The sequence below is a fragment of the Asterias amurensis genome, chromosome 17 (assembly GCF_032118995.1).
Source record: "Asterias amurensis chromosome 17, ASM3211899v1".
NCBI lineage: Eukaryota > Metazoa > Echinodermata > Asteroidea > Forcipulatida > Asteriidae > Asterias > Asterias amurensis.
The window spans coordinates 14,401,611-14,423,514 of NC_092664.1; the positions used below are offsets into that span (position 1 = coordinate 14,401,611).

The 21,904-nt window shown below is 37.6% G+C and overlaps 1 protein-coding gene across 1 annotated transcript in view; it reads left to right on the forward strand.

Annotated features, from left to right (window-relative positions):
- Window positions 1–21,904, forward strand: part of LOC139950141 (uncharacterized) — a 145,743-nt gene that overhangs the window by 75,679 nt on the left and 48,160 nt on the right. Inside the window, exons 5-7 of the mRNA XM_071948767.1 lie at window positions 2,826–2,918; window positions 11,089–11,160; window positions 13,281–13,352. Coding sequence (XP_071804868.1) covers window positions 2,826–2,918; window positions 11,089–11,160; window positions 13,281–13,352 — 237 coding nt within the window. The remainder of the gene's footprint in view (window positions 1–2,825; window positions 2,919–11,088; window positions 11,161–13,280; window positions 13,353–21,904) is intronic.

Consider the following 21,904-nt stretch of genomic DNA (forward strand, 5'->3'; position numbering starts at 1 on the left):
AAGCAGGGTGACCATTAGCAAAATGACCAACACACGGTTTTCTGATAAAGTATCTTTGTGAGATGAGTTCAACCCATGGAGTTATTTTATAAATAACCCTTAGTGCAACCTTTGATGATCCGTTTGCCAATAATATAGTCACCTGTCGTGACAGGTTATTTCCATTCAGGTTCGCGACACTGAATGGTCAAACACACCAGACACAAGGTCTGGTGTTTTTAAACTGAATTGAATATCCTTTGAGTGTACGAACAAGCTTACACCATCGTTCTGTTTCAAGCAGTACGTTTTATGTCAACGAGCTAAGATTTATCGTAACCGCAAATCAATCGTAGTTAGGCATGTAACAAATCATATTATGGTAATTCTGAAAATTTGCCTTGCGAAGCATTTTACTGCTTTTTAAATTTCGAAACCCTATTTCATGCTTTTGTTTGTGAGGACAAAGTCCCATTCTACCGTAATTTCATGCGTAAAAGGCGCTCCGCGTTTAATAAGAAGCATTGTCCAGAAAATAAAAAAATAAGATTCAAGTCTCAACGTATAAGGCGCACTTCGTATAAGCCGCAATACGACATCGAGACACTGGGATCGCAAAAAAATGTTGGTACATCAACATATACAGGGGTCATTGTCAGAGCTCGGTAACGCTGTGACTTGATAGAAAAAAAGGAAGAAAAAAAGATAAATACAAAAATTTAGTAAAAACATTACAGTTTATAATTTAGCGAGCCATGTGGAAGCCGTCTATTGCTTGAGTGTTTTCAACAATGGGTGGCTGCTACCCCAAGGCTATAATTTTTTTTTTATCATGATTCATTGATCATTATTTAAGGAGCAGTAGTTAGTGGGTTGTTTTATCCAAGAATCGACTCAGGAAAATGTTAAACTGTCCATGTATTGGCTAGGTGATAAAACAAATTTCAAATTCGCCAACCCACGTGGAAGCCGTCTGTTGCTTGAATGATTTTAGCAATAAGTGGCTATTACCCCAAGGTTAGGATATAAGTTTCATTGGTAATTAACAAAGGGATAGTGATTAATGGATTATTCTTTCCAAAAATCAACTCAGAAAAACTCGGAACTGTCCATGCAAATCTTTATTGGCTACGTGATACCAAAAACATTAAAGTCACCTGGAAATAAAAAATTCAAACATAAGAGTATATGCTTACGAACAATAAAACAATAAATTGTTTGTCACGATTTATATGTTTAACAAATATTTAAAGTTGTTTGGGGGGCTGACTCCGCCTACACCTTTTGTGACGTCCAAGTCATGAGTTGGTACATTTCAAAAAGTGTTTTTCTGCATTCAGCAGCAATACACCTGGTCGGCATTTTTTTTTTTTTGACTTTAAAATTCGCCAAGCCAGACGTCTGTTGCTTGATTGGAATTAGCAATGAGTGGCTATTAGCCCAAGGCTAGAACGTGTATGATGAACATTGTTCATTTGTCATTATCAAGGTAACAGTAACTAATGGATGGTTGCATTCAAAGAATCAACCCCATCCAAGTACAATTTCAAATTGTCCATGCTATTTGGCTGTCTGCAGTTCTGACACAATATTTATTTACACAACTATTTTTCGAAACTGTACAAAGGCGTCGCCGAGTGTGTCAAGTTTAAATACACACATTTTGATTTGCATACTTCCATGAAAACAATAATTGAACTTTACATGTTATAACTATGGAAACAAAATATAATGAAGTAACAGTAATTAGGCAGGAAAATGTAATAAAATGTGCATAAGGCTGTTTTGATAAACAAAAGCTGTTAACTAAAACCCAGACAGACAAAGAAGCAAAACAAGCAGACAGACACGCAAACAAAGTGACAGAAGAACAAAATACATGACAGCTACTCTACTAATACAGCGTTTTCCAGGACAAACGATCACTGGCTACCACGAAGCCGTTGTGGGTTTTGAGGGACAGCTGACGAGCGTTGAGATATTTCCGTAGAATGTCCTTGAAATGGTCAAACAACGACACGACAAATGTGGCAAAGATCCTTCTTTTAGACTCACAGGTGCTTGGAGGCACTACAGTGCTCTCAACCTAAAGTGGCATACAGTGACTGTGCAGCATTTATTAAACTGAACCATTTATATAGAAACCATCGATGGTGAAAACTTAATAAGCACGGGGTGCCGGATGCACTTGACTCTTGAACTAACGTACAATACAGTGGTTAAGCTACAATCATCGTAATGTAACCTTAGCCTCAAAAATCATTGGTGTTGTTAACCGTAGACAATTAGACTCTTTAGTACAACACAAAGGATGAGCGGTCATAAATCCTCAAATGTTTATCACTGAAATCAATAATTGTTCGCATAAAAAAAATTACTTGGTATTAAAAACGAGCAATGGATAGCTGTTGATAGTATATTATTGTGAGAAACAGCTCCTTCTGAAGTGACGTAGTTTTTTGAGAAATAGGTAATTTATCCCAAGTATTAAACTACACGAGACCTGAACCTTTTAGACATCTTGGATGCACACACTTTCGTGCAACCTAGGTGTTTTTCTTTCATTACTAAACTTGCAACCTCGATGACCAGTTTAAGTTCTAATTTTCACAGATTTGTTATCATTTGTATGCACGTGTTGAGATACACCAAGTGAGAATATTAGTAATTTGACAGTAACCAAGGGTGTCCAGTGGCAATAACAATAAAATACGTAGACGAACAGATGAGCACGTTTAATGGGGGCTTTGCTATTACTGTAACCTGAGTAGTCGACCACTAAGGACCCAAACCCCGTATAACTTAATAGTCTCCAGGACTTATATATATTTTTGTCAAATTTACAGATCTTTGGATGGAGTGCATACAACCAGGCAAGACGCAGACGTGACTGTCACTTCACTGGTCAACTTAACGCGTTTTCCTTACGTCGTCAAGCTGTGAGTATCTTTATGATGAAGCATCAGTCGATCGATTGTGATCGTTTCCCGAGCTCCATTTGCGGGGATATGACACGACAAGGCGTAACTGGTACCGTGGGGTATACCCGCGGTCCTCTTAAAATCGGCTTTGAAAGATAGGTTCACTATAAGCGTTCTATAAAACTCAGATTATGGATATTTTTTAATATAATAAAACCGTATTTTTATGGCGCCAAATTTCTTTCTATAAAACAAACTCTACGTCGATTTTTATAAATACGGTCAAATTGAAGAATTATGAAATATTCTTCTGCTCAATGTTGATCATTTTTACAGGATAGTCTTCCATTAAAAAATATAATCTTTTGCAATACTTAAATGCGGTTGAAACTATTGGTAAATACTCAAAATAATTATTACCATAAAACCTTACTTGGTAACGAGTAATGGGGAGAGTTTGATAGTATAAAACATTGTGAGAAACGGCTCCCTCTGCAGTAATGTAGTTTTCGAGGAAGAAGAAATTTTCAACGAATTTCATTTCGAGACTTCAGGGTTAGAATTTGAGGTCACGAAATCAAGCATCTGAAAGCACTAAACTTCATGTGACCAGGGTATTTTTTCTTTCATTCTTATCTCGCAACTTTGACGACCAATTGAGCTCAAATTTTTATAGGTTTGTTATTTTATGCATATTATGTTCAGATACACCAAGTGATAAGACTGGTCTTTGACATTTACCAATAGTGTCCATTGTCTTTAATAATATAAATGCTCGTTATATTTTAACTGAGTGTTTACCGGGCCCTCAACCGGCACATTTTGTAAGTGTGACAAACGAATGAATGAATATGCCCCTGACGAAACCACTTCGTGTTCACTGACCCGATGATAATAGTGTACAAACATTGACTGCTTCGAGTGCTATGGTTAAAACTATGACTCTGGGGTGATCCCCGGAGCGTTCTATTATCCCGAGGCGAAGCCGAAGTTAATAGAACGCCCCGGGGATCACCTAGGTAGTCATAGTTTTAACCATTGCACGAGTAAAAGCAGTCAATATTTGTTTTTTATAACACCCCTTGCAAGTATTCTGCTTGCTCATTGGTTTAGAGCGCGTCACATGACATGTCTTAGTTTTGCTAGACGACGGCCGTGTGATAGTGCGTCGGTTTGCCATGCGCTAGTCCGAAGACTAGCACACGGCGCCGTGCGCTAGTCCGACAGACTAGCACACGGCGTGCAGTACCCGGACGTCCGTTGCGTGTACGAGGATGATAAATTAATAGTCTGTAACCATTTCGGATTGCACGACACTACATGCAACACAGTAAGTAAAAGTGTTTGCAATCTGTATTCGCGTCGCCCGTGGATTGTAGCATTCAGGTCTGTAACTTAATAATAGTACAGTATTTAGAAATGTTTGCGGTGTTATAAAACAAATATTGACTGCTTTTACTCGTGCAATGGTTAAAAACTATGACTCCCTCGGTGATCCCCGGAGCGTTCTATTTTCCCTCGGCTTCGCCTTTGGGAAAATAGAACGCTCCGGGGATCACCTCGGGAGTCATATTTTTAACCATTGCACTCGAAGCAGTCAATATTTGTATATTAGACATTCAAGACACTCCTTAAAGGCAGTGGACACTATTGGAATTACTCAAAATATTTATTCATCCTCGTATACGCAACGGACGTCTTGGTACTGCACGCCGTGTGATAGTCTTCGGACTAGCGCATGGCAAACCGATAACTATCACACCACCGTCGTCTAGTAAAACTATGACATATAATGTGACGCGCTCTAAACCAACGAAAAGGCAGAATATTGGTAAGGGGTGTTATAATACAGTTGTGGTAATAGTAGGCATCCATCCGTCTCGAAAGGCAATGGACTTGTAACTGGGGGGACATTGTTAGCTAGGAGTGGCACTTGTGGCTGTGGCTTGCAAGGCCTATCAGTCGCGATGGCAGGCCCGACAGATGGACGTTGAAGCAACAGTTGGCATCTGTTTCCTCTGACAGCGTTTTGCATTGTGTTCATGATAATTTTAAGCTGCTTAATTTCCAAGAGAAGAAACCTTAAGAACCCTATGATGCCATATGGGCCCAACCATATGATTCCGTATACCTTCTGTATACACACATTATGTGACTGACTAACGTGCAATATCAAACTTACGCAGAATAACATGACGAAAAGGTGGACTTTGACTACTAAAATATACAGCATCGAGATACAAAAGGGTTGTTTAAACTAAGTTTGTTATTTTGTCTTATTCCCCTATTATGCGACTGCCCAACATACAGTATCACACTAACTTTAGAGTCAGTTCTAAGTTCGCTTTACGCTCACATGACGGACAAGTACAATTTTGGGACGGACTCGTTCTAGAACGAGTCTGACCGCGGGCGGCCGCGTTCTTAGTTTATCCATGGTCCCTTACTGCAAAACGCACTGGGACATTGACTCCTATTAATGTACAGCAAGTTCAATCTCCGATTCTCCAATATCGAGATGTCAAAGGCTTAAACACTTGCTAATACACACACCTATACGGTTGCCCAATGTACAATATCAAACTAACTTTACGGTCAGTTCCTAGTTCGTTTTACGCACACATGACGGACAAGTACTTCCTGCATAACGCACTGGGACATGACTCCAAAATGTACAGCAAGTTCAATCTCCGAATATCCAATGTCGAGATGTCAAAGGCTTAAACACTTGCTAATATAAACATATATGCGGTTGCCCAGTGTACGATACCAAACTAACTTTACGGTCAGTTCCTAGTTCGTTTTACGCACACATGACGGACAAGTACTTCCTGCATAATGCACTGGGACATGACTCCAATATGTACAGCAAGTTCAATCTCCGAATATCCAATGTCGAGATGTCAAAGGCTTAAACACTTGCTAATATAAACATATATGCGGTTGCCCAGTGTACGATACCAAACTAACTTTACGGTCAGTTCCATCTAAGTTCAATCTCCGAATATACAATGTCGAGATATCAAAGGGTTAAACACTTTCTATACATGCAGCTGCCCAGTGTACGATACCAAACTAACTCTACGGTCAGTTCCTTTATAGTTCGCTTTACGCACACATGACGGACAAGTACTTCCTGCATAACGCACTGGGACATGACTCCAATATGTACAGCAAGTTCAATCTCCGAGTATCCAATGTCGAGATGTCAAAGGCTTAAATACTTGCTAATATAAACATATATGCGGTTGCCCAGTGTACGATACCAAACTAACTTTACGATCAGTTCCTAGTTCGCTTTACGCTCACAAGACGGACAAGTACTTCTCCCATAACGCACTAAAGCATTGACTCCCAAAATGTACAGCAAGTTCAATCTCCGAATATCCAATGTCGAGATATCAAAGGCTTAAACACTTTCTATACACATCTATGCGGTTGCCCAGTGTACGATACCAAACTAACTTTACGGTCAGTTCCTAGTTCGCTTTAAGCACACATGACGGACATGTACTTTATGCATACGCACTGGATGATTGACTCCTAAAATGTACAGCAAGTTCAATCTCCGAATATCGAATGTCGAGATGTCAAAGGGTTAAACACTTGCTAGTCACACATACACGGTTGCCCAACGCACATGTACAATATCAAACTAGCTTTACGGTCAGTTCCTAGTTCGCTTTAAGCACAAAAGACGGACAAGTACTTTCTGCATACGCACTGGAACATTGACTCCTAAAATGTACAGCAAGTTCAATCTCCGAATATCGAATGTCGAGATGTCAAAGGGTTAAACACTTGCTAATACACACACCTATACGGTTGCCCAAAGCATATGTACAATATCAAACTAGCTTTACGGGAAGTTCCTAGTTCGCTTTACGCTCACAATTGCTTCCGGCATAAACGCACTGAAATCACTAATGGTGCAAAGAAGACAAGTGTAACGAAATCGCCAGATAACTTAGCCTTGCTCAAGGCAGTCGCATTATTCGCTCCGAAAAGACGCAGCTGTAAACCCACCCGCCGTATACCCTGTGCATGGTGTGTGCGATCACACCGAATGACCCACCCGTATACATACTGTCACATCGCACAAATACTGTTCACACAAGTCATCGCACTCGTACACCACTAACCGCATGCAGAGGCCTCCGCATGCGGATAGTGTACGGGGGCATCGTGTCGTGCGATGTTACGCACAGTGATTACGGGTGGGTTTTACGCACAGTGAATACGGGTGGGTTTTTATACAGCGGCGGTCTTTTTTCGGAGTGAATAATTCGACTGCCTTGAGCAAGGCTACAGATAACTTGGGTCGATAGCCAACCGTAATTACAACCGTACAGTACTTTTGGTGAGTAAACCTTCAATCAGAGAATACATATAGATTGCTTTCACGGCAATGTAACAGTACCGTAGCCCATAAACAAGTATCAACTAAGCTTCTAATTGGCTGTGTAAGACATCTTCATCCAACCAATAAATCTCTATTGACGTTTCACAGTTTAATAATAGTAAATCATAGGTCTCTTGCCATTTCCAATCTGCTGCTGATGCTCAATAATACTAGAACAGCTAAACAGATGCTGCTGTTAAACAAACTGAAACATTTGGCACTTCAAAACAAACCTGGGTTCAAAAATGTATTTAATTTGTATAATTAGTTGAATTATGGCAGTATAGGAAACTCATGATGATATGCACGATTCGATATGCAAAAATGTGCATGTTTTGAGAAAAATCGCAATTGACGGTGATTACATGTTTACATCACTGTTCGTTGAGTGTTCACGTATAAAATCTCTGTAAATCTTGCATAACTAGGGGTAACTGAGATCTCAAATTATATGTTTTACAAATTGTTGGTATATAATTTGGTTAATGGCTGATTATTTTGTTTTAACAAGACCGTCTCTTCGTGTAATCTGTTCTCAGTTTGGCACTGTATATACTCAGTCCCTGCAGTGTATTCAACGCGAGCACGTAAACATAGATTTTTAAGGCTTAAGGGTATCCCATTTGTGACCATGTGAGAGTGGCTTACATTACCTCACAACACGACGAACAGAATTCATATGTTCCCGATTGGAGAACCACAGTACAACAAAAAGCAATTTCAAGAACGTGTGTTTAAACATGTATGTCATGAATAAATCAAGATTCGAAGTCCAGATTCTCGCGGATCAGTTCTACAGGTGCGCAATAATGCATTAAAGTCAGCAAACAGCCAAGATTTCCTCCAACCCTTTTATCGTTCTTACGTTCTAGCACGACAAACTAAAGCCACCTGAACAGCGAGAAAACCTCGAGCGGTTCAGATTTCGTAATAAATTTCGGAAGTATTGACCCTTTGGGAGAAATAAGATTAGACAGTCAATAACTACTTGAGGATTTGGTATTCTTCTTGAAGCTTGTGATGTATACTGCAACCAATCGGTTATTTTTAAAAGCATCATTCATAATTCATGGTCACAACAACCTACTGGTAATTGCGTTTGTTACCCCTCTAATATATTTAACAATACCTGTACTTTTGTTTTTCATATAGCCTACTAAGGCATATGTACTTTTTTTTTGAATCCCGGAGTCAGAGTTTTAGAATTGATCCGGATCCCTGTTCTGGGACAGGCTTACCCGAAACAGGCTCAACAAAATTACCGGATTTGTCAGAGTTTGACCTATTATATGAGCACATTGACCTTAAAACGTACATAGGCCCATCCCACCCACCACCAACCTAGCGTAATCAGTTTACTGTTTTCGCAAAAACATGAATGCAACGAGTAGAGCCATTGGAGAACTCTCTAGAGATACTGTTGTTGCATCCGCAGATTCTAGCACGACAAAATAAAACCCACCAAAAAATACATTCGACGATTTAACCCACTAGGGGAGACAACTCTGTCTTTGGGGCGAATATAGATAGCCGTATACTTCCTGCCTTAAAGCTCTACGGTAATGTACAACTGTAACTTGTATCGAGCCATATCAATCACTGGGTGGATTTGGTTCGTAAAGCTTCTCTCAATTCAGAAAGCTACGGTCATATCGTTGGGATGTGTATTAAAGGGTGCATCATCTTTTGTATAAATTATATCATACGGAAGCGTCTTGCAGTCACATTAAAGTGTCTATTTTTTCCTTATAAAAAACACAATGTCCACAGATTTACATTAAACTTACACAGTTTGAAGATTATAATAGTAGACAACTTCCCTTGAAATTTTACGTACTGAGGTGCTGTAGTTTTTGAGAAATGAGTAAAACAAATAATTGTCGTCTCAGTTTAAGCATGTAAAAACACATTAACCAGTTATGCTATGGTTTTGGAATAATATCATAACTGGGTAATGGGATTTTACATGCTTAAAGAATGTTCGTCTTTTTTAAGACGAAGATTATTTTGTGACTTGTTTTACTCAATGCTCAAAAACTACACAACCTCAGTTAGTAATATTTGAAGGGAAGCTTTCCATTATTATTATCTTCAAACCCTGTAAGTTTAATGTAAATCTGTGGACATTTTGAAAAAAAGTACCCAAATCCTTTAATAGTAAATACATGAGATCTCTCTTATTGGTTCATATTAGATGTTGGCTAGTTAATGCAAATGTAATCAACTGGAACCTTACAAGTAAAATTTGCTTAGTTTGACATTTTATTTTCTTGTTAAGTGTTCTTATTGTTATTTGTTTACCCATCCAATCAATCAAACAATCAGTCAATCAAAAGTCATTTGTAAAAATCAAGAGTTTGTTCTAAGGCGCTGAGGCACAGTTGAACGGTTAGTAAGCCTGCTGGAACATGTGAGCTTTAATGGCACTGTACACGTTTGGTTATTGTCAAAGACCAGTGTTCCTTGCTTGGTGTATCCCGTCATAAGCATAAAATAACAAGCCTGTGAAAATTTGGGCTCAATTGGTCATCGAAGTTACGAGAAAATGATGAAAGAAAAATCACCCTTGTTGCACGAATTTGTGTGCTTCCATAAAATAATAAAATACTTCTAGCTAGAAGTCTTGTAATAATTATTTTAGTGAGAAGTTACCTCTTAAAAAAAAAAAACTACGTTACTTCAGAGGGAGTCGTTTCACACAATATCTTTTAACTATTACCAGCTCTCCTATGCCCGCTACCAAGTCAGTTTTTAAGTTAATATTTGTTTTGAGTAATTACCAAACGTGTACTTCCCCCTTTAAAGACAGTGGACACTATTGGTAATTGTCAAAGACTAGTCTTCACAGTTGGTGTATCTCAACATAATATGCAACAAATAATAAACCTGTGAAAATTTGAGCTCAATCGGTCATCGAACTTGCGAGATAATAATGAAAGAAAAAAACACCAATGTCACACGAAGTTGTGTGTGTTTAGACGGTTGATTTCGGGACCTCAAATTCTAAATTTGAGGTCTTGAAATCAAATTCGTGGAAAATTACTTCTTTCTCGAAAACTATGGCACTTCAAAGGGAGCCGTTTCTCACAATGTTTTATACCATCAACCTCTCCCCATTACTCGTCACCAAAAAAGGTTTTAAGCTAATAAATATTTTGAGTAATTACCAATAGTGTCCACTGCCTTTAAGGAGTGTCTTGAAGGTCTATTATACAAATATTGACTGCTTCGAGTGCTATGGTTAAAACTATGACTTCCGAGGTGATCCCCGGAGCGTTCTATTTTCCCGAGGCGAAGCCGAGGGAAAATAGAACGCTCCGGGGATCACCGAGGGAGTCATAGTTTTTAACCATTGCACGAGTAAAAGCAGTCAATATTTGTTTTATAACACCCCAAACATTTTTAAATACTGTACTATTATTATTAAGTTACAGACCTAAATGCTACAATCCACGGACGACGCGAATACAGATTGCAAACACTTTTACTTAATGTGTTGCATGTAGTGTCGTGCAATCCGAAATGGTTACAGACTATTAATTTATCATCCTCGTACACGCAACAGACGTCTGGGTACTGCACGCCGTGTGCTAGTCTGTCGGACTAGCGCACGGCGCCGTGTGCTAGTCTTCGGACTAGCGCATGGCAAACCGACGCACTATCACACGGCCGTCGTCTAGCAAAACTAAGACATGTCATGTGACGCGCTCTAAACCAATGAGCAGGCAGAATACTTGCAAGGGGTGTTATAATCTGTGATAACACATGATTGAACTTTTCTTTCAGATATTTGATCAACAACAACATCACCGAAGTGAATCTCGGTAGAGAAGGCTCCCTACCATACCTCATGACAGCGTAAGTATAACTATGTACAGTAATCATATCAATATGGATTTAGAAATGTCTGTTTTGTCCTTTAAGTTTGATCGAGACAGTTATTGAAATATGTGAAGAAAGGGCACCTTTAAAAATCATTGTTGTAAAAAAAAATAATAAAAATTAACAATACTATGCACTGCTTTCGAATGTTGGTAGAAAAAAAAGAAAAAAAAAAAAGGCTAATGTTTCAACGTATTTTTGTCATTTGCTAAACTAACTATGTAACCTACGAAATTTGTGCACATCATTAAATACATTTATCTTTAACCATCTGATTCCAACAGTAAATTAATACTTTATATATGAGTGTGAACACAACCCCTTTTGAATACTCCAACCGATCTGGGGTCAATTTTACAAAGAAAGTATTACCATGTCCTAACTTAGAACTTATTACAAACTACGGGTAGAAAAATTTAAGTCAGGATGAGTAACTCGTCCAAAGTCAAGAGCAGTCTATTACACAACTCTTTTTGAAATACACCACAGGAGCTTTCGGACTAAACAAAAACAGTTCCAACTTGCTATTAAGTCATGTGGAAGAAATTTGTCGAGGAAAACTGATTTTAGTAAAACTAACTACCCCAGGGCCATGATATTTAAGGGCGGTCATTATTGTTGATATTTTTTACTCGAGAACTAAGATATGTTAAAGATGTGTATATATCGACCTTTTTTTACTGTGATACACACAACTTGTTAAACACAAACTGTTCAAACAGTGTCATGACATCAAAACGGGTGTTTTAAAGGCATTGTATACCGTCTGGTTAATTTTCAAAAAGCCAGTTACCTCACTTGTTGTATCCCAACATAACATGCATGAAATAACAAATCCGTACAAATTTGGGCTCATTCGCTCATCGATATTGCAAAAACTAGATGTGAAGAACACCTTTGTTGCGCATTGATATGCTTTATGTATGTAGCCTTTCCAAATTCAAAATCAACAACTCTCCAGTGCGCCTTATCAAGGTCATGGTTATGGTCATTAATTTTTGGAATAATTACCAAAAGTACAGAGACTGACTTTACGAGCTGATAGTCACGTAGTTTGTTAAAGAAGGGGAGTACTGTCCGTGCAAGTTGTATATTATATCTGCCCGGCCTTGCAAATTGAAAATAACAAAAATTAAGTTTCACGTTACAAAGCTATCAAAGTACAGCACATTTCAATGGAACGTTCTGTTCGGGAAAACAAACGTTTTAACATGACCACAATTCCCCAAGTCACGACCGCAATTTCCCTTCAGCAGTTGTAATTACAGTAAGGCCAGTATACTTGAAATGAGCGTCCATGTGTATTGCATATTAAACTTGTACAGAAGTTGAAGCTAAATGATATTGAAAATTACTTGGTAGAATGACGTCAATAAACATGCGTCTGGCGTAAACTAATATGGAAAAAACACCACCAACAACAAGATTAGAAAACAAACCTTGAAGGAACATGTGTTTATTTCCCCAGCAATTTTAATTAGCAAGTGCGGGATATTTAGACAAAATATCGCAGCCTACCAACGAATGCCACCTAAAAGCAATCTGAGGGGTCCCGTATAAGCTATAGATAACAGTTACGCCTATGCTTGTGGCGCCTTAAAGACACTATTGGTAGTTGTCCAGTCTTCTAACTTGGTCTATCTCAACATATTAATAAAATAACAAACCTGTGAAAATTTGACCTCAATCGGTCGTCGAAGTTGCGAGCTTATAATGAAAGAACAACCACCATTTGTGTGCTTTCAGATGCTTGATTTCGAGACCTCAAATTCTAAACTTGAGGTCTCGAAATCAAATTCGTGGAAATTTACTTCTTTCTCGAAGACTACGTCACTTCAGAGGGAGCTGTTTCTCACAATGTTTTTTACTGTCAACCTCTCCCCCATTACTCGTTACCAAGTAAGGTCTTATGATAATACTTTATATTTTGAGTAATTACCAATAGTGTGTCCACTGCCTTTAAAACCATTTTTCCCCATTTTTCTGGCGTTTTGTTTTTCTTTTCTTAATATCCAACTTAATAACGATAAAAGTGCATATATTTATTACTAACAACTTGATAAAATCTTATACAATTATATTTCTTATCTTTTCAGGGACTTGTCTAAAAACAACATCCGGAGCCTTGAGGCAACCTCATTTTTGGCATCCCCAGGCATCGTACATCTGTGAGTAAATCAAAAAACACTTTCTACTTTCCTCCTCAATGTTGTTTGTTGCTGCATAAATAAGTGCCGTATTTAAAGACACTGGACCTTTTTTGTAAGTGTCAAAGATCAGTCTTCTCACCTGCTGTATCTCACAATATATGCAGAAAAAAAAAACCTGGGAAAACTTGAATTCAATTGGTCGTCGAAGTTGCGAGATAATAACGAAAGAAGAAAAACAAACTTTTCCAGGCATGAGAATCTTCCGGTTTAAACCGGAATTCCGGTTTTTTTCCTTTCAAAATTGTGGTCTCCGAGTTCGATGTGAATTTGCTATAAAATTCGGGGGGTAGGTTTTTGGGGGTATACATTTGGATTTCTCTAGTCCCTCTTCTCTAGTCAGACAATGTAAGTTTACCTTTGTAATTGTTATTATCGCGGATCCACACGTACGGCGTTCATGAAAAAACGGCACCTAAACAATAAATTACCGTCAAGCAACTGGCCCAGTTTACGGCTTGTGGTCTTCCTTGCATGGCGCATGCATGCGGCAGCAGCGACAGATGTATAAACTTGCCTCATTCCTCGCTTCGTTTACAGTGGTACGGTTCAATAATGTTTGCGTGTAATGCGCTCGCTGCTGCAGCAGCAAACATAACACGTGTGGAGACTTTTGAAAGTCTACTGAAAAAACAATGCACGTGTTTGCACCATGTGTACTGTGTACGTGCAGGTTTGTACACGAACCAATGAGCGGCGCGGCACGAATCTGAGATCGCCGGCAGGCCATGGAAAACTGGTACCTGTTATTTGCCTCACAACCAGCGAAAGATATATTGGGAACTAGCGAACACACGGTACGTCCGCGGACGACGTGCTTTCTTCATTGGTTCTATTTCTATGTTGGGGTCTTATCTCAACCTCGTTCCAGTTATACCCTATGCTGAATAACAACCTCTTTCTCAAAAACACATCGCTCTCGCCAAATATATAGGCCTATATATATATTTTAAAATGTGCGTCGCCGACGGATTGTTAAAATCACAAACATTAAATTGCAAAAGAATTTCTTTTACACAACCGAATTTCAAATCAAGAACCTATAAAAATGGTTGTTGGTGAGAAAAAAAAAACATTTTCAAGGGCAGAAATAAGGGTTAAGATCGTCTAAAAAATAAAAATATTATTACTATTATTTTTTTTTCCCTTTCTTTTTCCGGAGTTGTAACAAAATCGCAGGCGAACCCAAAATTGTTTGAGCTTTACATTCCTTATTTTCCCTTAAACCTATTTTAAAAAAAAAAAGGAAAAATCACACAAAAGTAGCTCACTTCTACCTGGAAAAATAGGTGTCAGAAATGCATCAGAGACCACCACAGAGCTTCTAAAATACCCAGAGCTCCCAGGGCCCTTAAGCGGGCCCTGGACCCCGGCCGTAAGGGACTTCAAGCTGCGCGCTTCGCACACAAAAATGATAGAATTTTGACATTTTCAATCAACTTAATTTTTTTCCTGTTTTTTTATCATTACCCATTCTCATGCCTGCTTTTCACACGAAATTGTTTGCTGTCGGGCGCTTGATTTCTATACCTCAAAATCTAAATCTGAGGTCTCGAATTAAAATTCAAATGAAATATTGAAAAATTAATTATTTCTCGAAAACTACGTTTCTCATAAATTTTTATTTTTCTCAACAGCTCTCCATTGCTTGTTACCAAGTAAATTTGTATGCTTACAATTATTTTGATTAGACCAAAAGTGCCAGTGTCTTTAAGAGCTCTCACTAAAGACAGACACAAACTCATCATGTGATGCACGTGTGCAAACATTTATTGAATTCCATTCACTTGTAACAACGTAAATTGATCTGCAGAATTTCTACGATGTGTGGTGAGGTCAAGAATGACCTTTTTTTTCATGAGGACCTAGTTGAATTTGATTACATCGATCTTATTCTGAGGGCCTTTATAGTCAATGCAGATGACTCGGGAAAATAACTGCATGTTTGAAGAGATAATTATGTTGATTGATCGACTGGATAATCTGTTTATGGTATTTCAGGCAACGCACTAGTAGTTCTCATATGGTATTTGATGTGCTATTTTCCAAATTTGTATGACGTTTTTGTCCTTGTACCCTTGTCTGCCTTTGTTATAGTTACTGTCTGGATTGCCTTTAGATGGTTATTAGTTTCGCTCGTTGGTTATCCGCAGGCTTGCTCTCAGTGTAGTCTTATTTGTATTGCCTATTATTTGTATGTATTGGTTGCCTGGAAATAAATAAATAAATTAATACAAATAAATAAATAAATACTGTTTTCACACAGTGACAGCATTTGTCCTCAATATTAAAATCTGGAACCCTTTTTTAGGTATGACGGACACTGTTTTTGGTTTGGAAGTAATAATTGACCCAAACCGTGTTATAGCATTGGTTCCATAATCTCCACATGGCTTATTATAGTGAGGTATCAATATCAATTTTGGTTTGCTATTACACCATCAGTGTTTCAGGTAGATTATGTCATTTTCGGAATTCGGGAGACTACTCAGTTCATAAAGCCATTGGACACTTCCTGTTCACAGATTTACAAATAACTTACAGGGTTTACAGAAATGAAATACTTTTCCTAAATATTATTCCATGAAATGCTTTATTTTTTGAGAAAACATTAAACCAGTTATCAATTCTTGACATCGATAATAACGGATTTATTTTAAACACATGTCATGACACGGCGAAACGTGCGGAAACAAGGGTGGGTTTTCCCGTTATTGTATCCCGACTCCGATGACCAATTGAGCCTATATTTTCACAGGTTTGTTATTTTATATATAAGTTGTGGTAAACGAAGTGTGGGCCTTTGGACAATACTGTTTACCGATGTTGTGCGATTGCTTTAAAACTGTCTGTTTAACTATTTCCTGGGTCGGAAGGTAGAGAATCGCCCAGATCTACTACTTTAGCTTTGAATGGGTCGAGACTACTTCTCGTTTATTCCACGCAGTGAGCTCTTTCACAACGTTCCCACTATAGTTTGCTCTAGTCTTCGCCATCGTCACGTTGTAAGTCTTCTGTGCGGCATTAAATTCTTGGTATCTACATGTGACAATACCAACGTGGTGTTATTTATCCCCATTACTGTATCGTTTGTGAAACTAACACCGTGTCAGTGTTGTCTAGTATGGATACCAAGAGAATCAATTTAACATCCCAGTTTTTGTAGTGTTCAACGTTACGTGTACATATGTTGTAAGGTTTAGTTAGTGGGACATGCCATTGATTTCATCTCCGAACCTACACATAATGGACAAATCGAATTGCATCCTAGATGTATAATTGTATTGCGAGAAAACAAAATGTCTGCAAGGGTTACTTTTTATATGAAAATATTTATTAGATAAAAAGTATTAGTAAAAGAGTAAATTTTCGAAAAATGTAATTATAATCGCGATCTGAAAATGTTAATATTTAATTTCACGAGACGAAACTGAGTGACTCGATTACATGCAAACACACTCCATTTAGACCACAGTGGTTTAGCGAACAGACAATAGCATTGCATTTTACATAACAAATGCATTTTCAGAAAGAAACAAAGGGAAAACTCTGAAAGATCCTAGGCGAGAGCAAATTTGAGGTCAGTTTGGTGATTGTGTCCGTGTGTTCGGGGGGGGGGGGAGGGGGAGCGGCTACATACAATGATTGGTAGGCAGCAGTTTGGGGTGATCTTCTCCTCGGTTTATGTGACAGTGTACACAATGAAAACAATGTAACGCATTGTTTTATAATAACTCATTACAGAGTCATTGTCACTTGGAAAATGTAAGAGAAACACCATGAAACGTCAAGCAAACATAAAAACAAAAGATCGCCTAAACAGATCGGATAATATCTTGTACATTAGAACCCTATCCACCGTGACACGAAGTCGACTCTTTTGGACACACGGGCTGAGCATAATCGATTCAGGACCTACATTGCCAAGCGTTTATAATAATTGGAAACTTTGGAACGCTAGGTGGCAGCAGACTTACCAAGTTAATTGCGTTGGAGTTCTTAGCATACGCATCAAGTGTTCTAAAAGTCTCTCAATATCCATATTATAACCCATATGCACAAGCGTCATCTTAAAACTAAACTACAACATACATCTTGGCTAACTAAATTATTCTAGCTGCCAAGATGGACGTCATACTTGAGTTAGGATACAACAATGCCAACATGAACAACGCATGCGGCAACTTTTGAAAATCAGCGCGCCATGACAGTTTCCTGTGTTGCTTGTACTCTGATTTCATCAAGAATCCTTTTATACGCCGAGCGTACATGCATAGTGGACTCCAATACTAAACAAACAAAATGGAAGCATCGCGGCACTACATTTTTGGAAACAATGATTAACATTTGACGCGCAATCCACCAATCAAATCGCAAAGATATCTGTGTGGAATGCAATAGAAAAATAAAGAGAGAAAAAATACGTAATTTAATTAAAAAAATAAAAATAAACAGAGATTAAAATTTTCGACTCCGTTAATGCATGATAATCCGGAGGTCGTTTGTTCGAATCCCACTCTAGTCAATTCTTTGTTCAACCCCCAAAATCATTAACATTATTTTTCTCTCATAATCACTAAGTTCACTTAAAGTTCACTCTCTTAATTCAAGTTAACCAACCGTGCTTGTAAGAGTCATAAATTCTTCACAAGTTAATGGTGCATTCGTAATTAATATTTTATCGTGACTAGACAATGTTATTTTTTGCACACACGGTAAGCTTTCCATGGATGATTGATGTTGATTACTGGTAATGTATACTTCATGATCCTACAAAAGCGAAATGAAAACACTTTGTGTAACGAATGGCAATTACAGCTGCATATGGTTTGAGGTATTACTAAACATGATGTGTGTGTCCTTTGGTGAAACACTCAGCTTTTTCAGTTATGTTTTAAACTTATACTTTCTTGATACCGAAATAGACTATTATTTTATGCAAAATAACGCGACATCAGTGTTAAATGCACTCGAAAACACGTTTAAACCAAAGCAAAAAACTTACCTGGTAACGAACCAATGGGGGAGCTATTGATAGTACAAAACACTGTGAGAAACGGCTCCCTCACGAAAAGTAACTAGTTCTTGAGAAAGAGGTTATACTTACTAAAATATTTAAACAAATCAGGATTGTTGCCTTGCATTAGGTATCTGAACGCTTACAGTTTTGTGCAACAATGGTGTATTTTCCTTATTTTTCCCTTCCTCATCGATGACCAATTGAGTCTAAATTTTCGGAGGTTTGTTATTTCATGCATATGTTTGGATACACCAAGTTAGAAAACTGGTCTTTGACAACTACCAAAAACTGTCAAGTGGCTTATTAGAAGCGTAGACAAAATCGGAAACATCAACACCGTGTGTTGATTTGAGTTCATATTTCGTGTGTATTTGTTTGCTAGTGTACTTATTTCTAAAATAATATGACCAATGAACAATTATTTTATTTAATGCAAGTGATGAAGTGTTTAGTGCCCCACTTCCAGTAAACAGAAGGCTCTTATCAACGAAATGAAAAAAAAACCTACTATCATTTCTTAATATGAGTTCACATTTCTTTGCTAATTATTTGTTCAATGGTCTCTTACTTCCCTAAAATATAGCATCAAATATTTGCTTTTGTTGGAAACGTAGAAGTGTATATTATTTTGTTTACAGTGAACAGTATATGCCCCTATCAACAAAATGGAATTAACAATATAGTATATTAATTTGAGTTAATGTTTCGTTGCTGTTTGTTTGTTCTATAGTCTCCTACTTCCTAAAGTATTGCAGATAAAATATGTGTTTATTTGATGCACACGATGAAGCGTATAATGTCATGTTTCGGTGAACAATATATGGCGGAATAACTCCAAATGCACTTAATTACACTCTACCATTACACAAAACAAACAACTCATAATTATCACAAACAAAATGGGGAATAAATAACACTTAGTTTGTAGAAAACGAGTACTTTACAATACAACAAGTGTTGGCACTTTCACCTATGCCAAATAAAGGTACATCTATCCGCTATCACAAGAATACAACAAAAAGTTGGAAAGCGGTATGAAGAAAAGTTTGGTATGAAAAGCTCAAACAACAAAAATTGATATACTTAGTAATTAAGGAAGTTTTTCGAAACACGAATTCAAAAAGGGCGCGTTTTAGCCACGGTTTGTAGGGACAGAGCCTATTTGACATAGTTTAAAGGCAATGGACACTATTGGTAATTACTCAAAATAATTGTTAGCAAAAAACTTTGGTAACTAGCAATGGAGAGCTGTTGAAAGCATAAAACAATGTCAGAAACGGCTCACTCTAAGGTAACGTAGTGTCTAAGAAAGAGTTATTTCTCAATCACAAAATACACATACTTCAGCTGAAGCCTTTTACTGTAATATGCATCTGAAAGCACACACAGTAATGCAACAAGGGTATATTTTCTTCTTTCATTATTCTCTTGAAAAGTCGATGACCAACTAAGCCAAAATTTTCAGAGGTTTGTTATTTTATGCATATGTTTGGACACACCAAGTGAGAATACTGGTCTTTAACATCTACCAAGTGTGTCGAATGCCTTTGCAAGCTGACCAAGTTTGATGGTGCAAAGTCAATATCTGTAATGGGGTGGTGCTGGATTTGCAATTCCTTATAGTTCCTTTGGGTCACTTACTTCACCCTTATCAAAATGCCAATTATTTCAAGGTTTATTATAGCATGTCGCACGCTAATGCTGTTTTTCCGATTAAAAAGTATTACTTACTGTTGACTCCCTGTCAACTAAAATATTACTTAGGAATGCACATCAATCAGACAAAATGTAAAGACAACTGGCAGTAATTAGCAAGTCATGTAGCATAATCATTAAACACAGACGTCGATTAGGGGACAAGTACTTATTGAGTGATCTGATACAGTATTTGTATAACTTCAAAAAGAAAAAGGTTGAATTAAGTTATTTAAGAATGCTAATTAACGAGCAAGTCATTCGTATATTGATAGCCAATTTTGAGCGCACTTGTCACAACAGAAACTGTTCACAAGTGACTTGAAGCAGTATTCGTAACTTGAGAGAAAACAAAACAAAACAAATAAAACAAACAAGAGATAATAACAAAATAAAACTATTAAAGCCATTGGACCCTTTCGGTTCAGAAAAAAAATAAAAGTTCACAGATTTACAAATAACTTACAGGGTTTACAGAAGGCAATGGTGAAAGCCTTCTCTTGAAATATTATTCCATGAAATGCTTTACTTTTTGAGAAAACAGCAAAACAATATAAATTCTCGTTAACGAGAATTACGGATTTATTTTAAACACATGTTATGACACGGCGAAACGCGCAGAAACAAGGGTGGGTTTTCCGTTGTTTTCTCCCGACTCCGATGACCGATTGAGCCTAAATTTTCACAGGTTTGTTATTTGATATAGAAGTTGTGGTACACAAAGTGTGGGCCTTGGACAACACTGTTTACCGAAAGGGTCCAATGGCTTTAAGATACATCATTACGCATGACACTTCTGTGCAAGTAATTATCGTTTGTTTGTGTTTAATGTTGAATGACATTAAACCCCATCAAGCGACCTGACACATCATCATATTAGAGAAAGAAAATGTACATAATACTTCAAAACAAAACATAAGCACGACTGGCTGCATTTAGGTCCGGGCTACACTTAGGTACACGATTGGGGCTACATGTAGGTCCGGGCTACATTTAGGGCTCGGGCTACATTTAGGGCTCGGGCTACATTATGGTGCCGCAGTAATAAGAAAGTATTTAGAACTTTCTTTTTTGACAAGCGACCTGACACATCATTTGTAATATGAGAAGGAACACAAGTACAGTTACTTCAGAACATTAGTTAGGCATGATACTAATGAGCTAAGCACTTGTATTTACATGTTGAGCACAAACGTCATAATTTGAGACAGAAACATCTCGCACAAGTCACATGAAGCAATATGTTTAATTTTTGGAAAGAATAACAAAACAGTGAGAACAATAAATAGGCAGTATGATGAACAAAAATACTTAAAAACTTTATATATTTTTTAACAAATGACATTTTTAAAGACTTTCTTTACAAGCGACCTAACACATTATTGTTAAATAAGTTTGACAAAATAACAACATGGTATACTTTAGAACGTTAATTAAGCATGATACTATGAGTTAAAGGCAGTGTACACTATTGGTAATTACTCAAAATAATTATTAGCATAAAACCTTACTTGGTGACGAGTATTAATGGGGGAGGTCGATAGTATAAAACATTGTGAGAAACGGCTCCCTCTGAAGTGACATAGTTTTCGAGAAAGAAGTAATCTTCCACGAATTTGATTCCGAGACCTCAAGTTTAGAATTTGAGGTCTCGAAATCAACCATCTAAACGCATGTTAACTTCGTGTGACAAGGGTGTTTTTGGCATTGTTATCTCGCAACTTCGACAACCAATTGAGCTCAAGTTTTCACAGGTTTGTTATTTTACGCATATGTTTAGATACACCAAGTGAGAGAA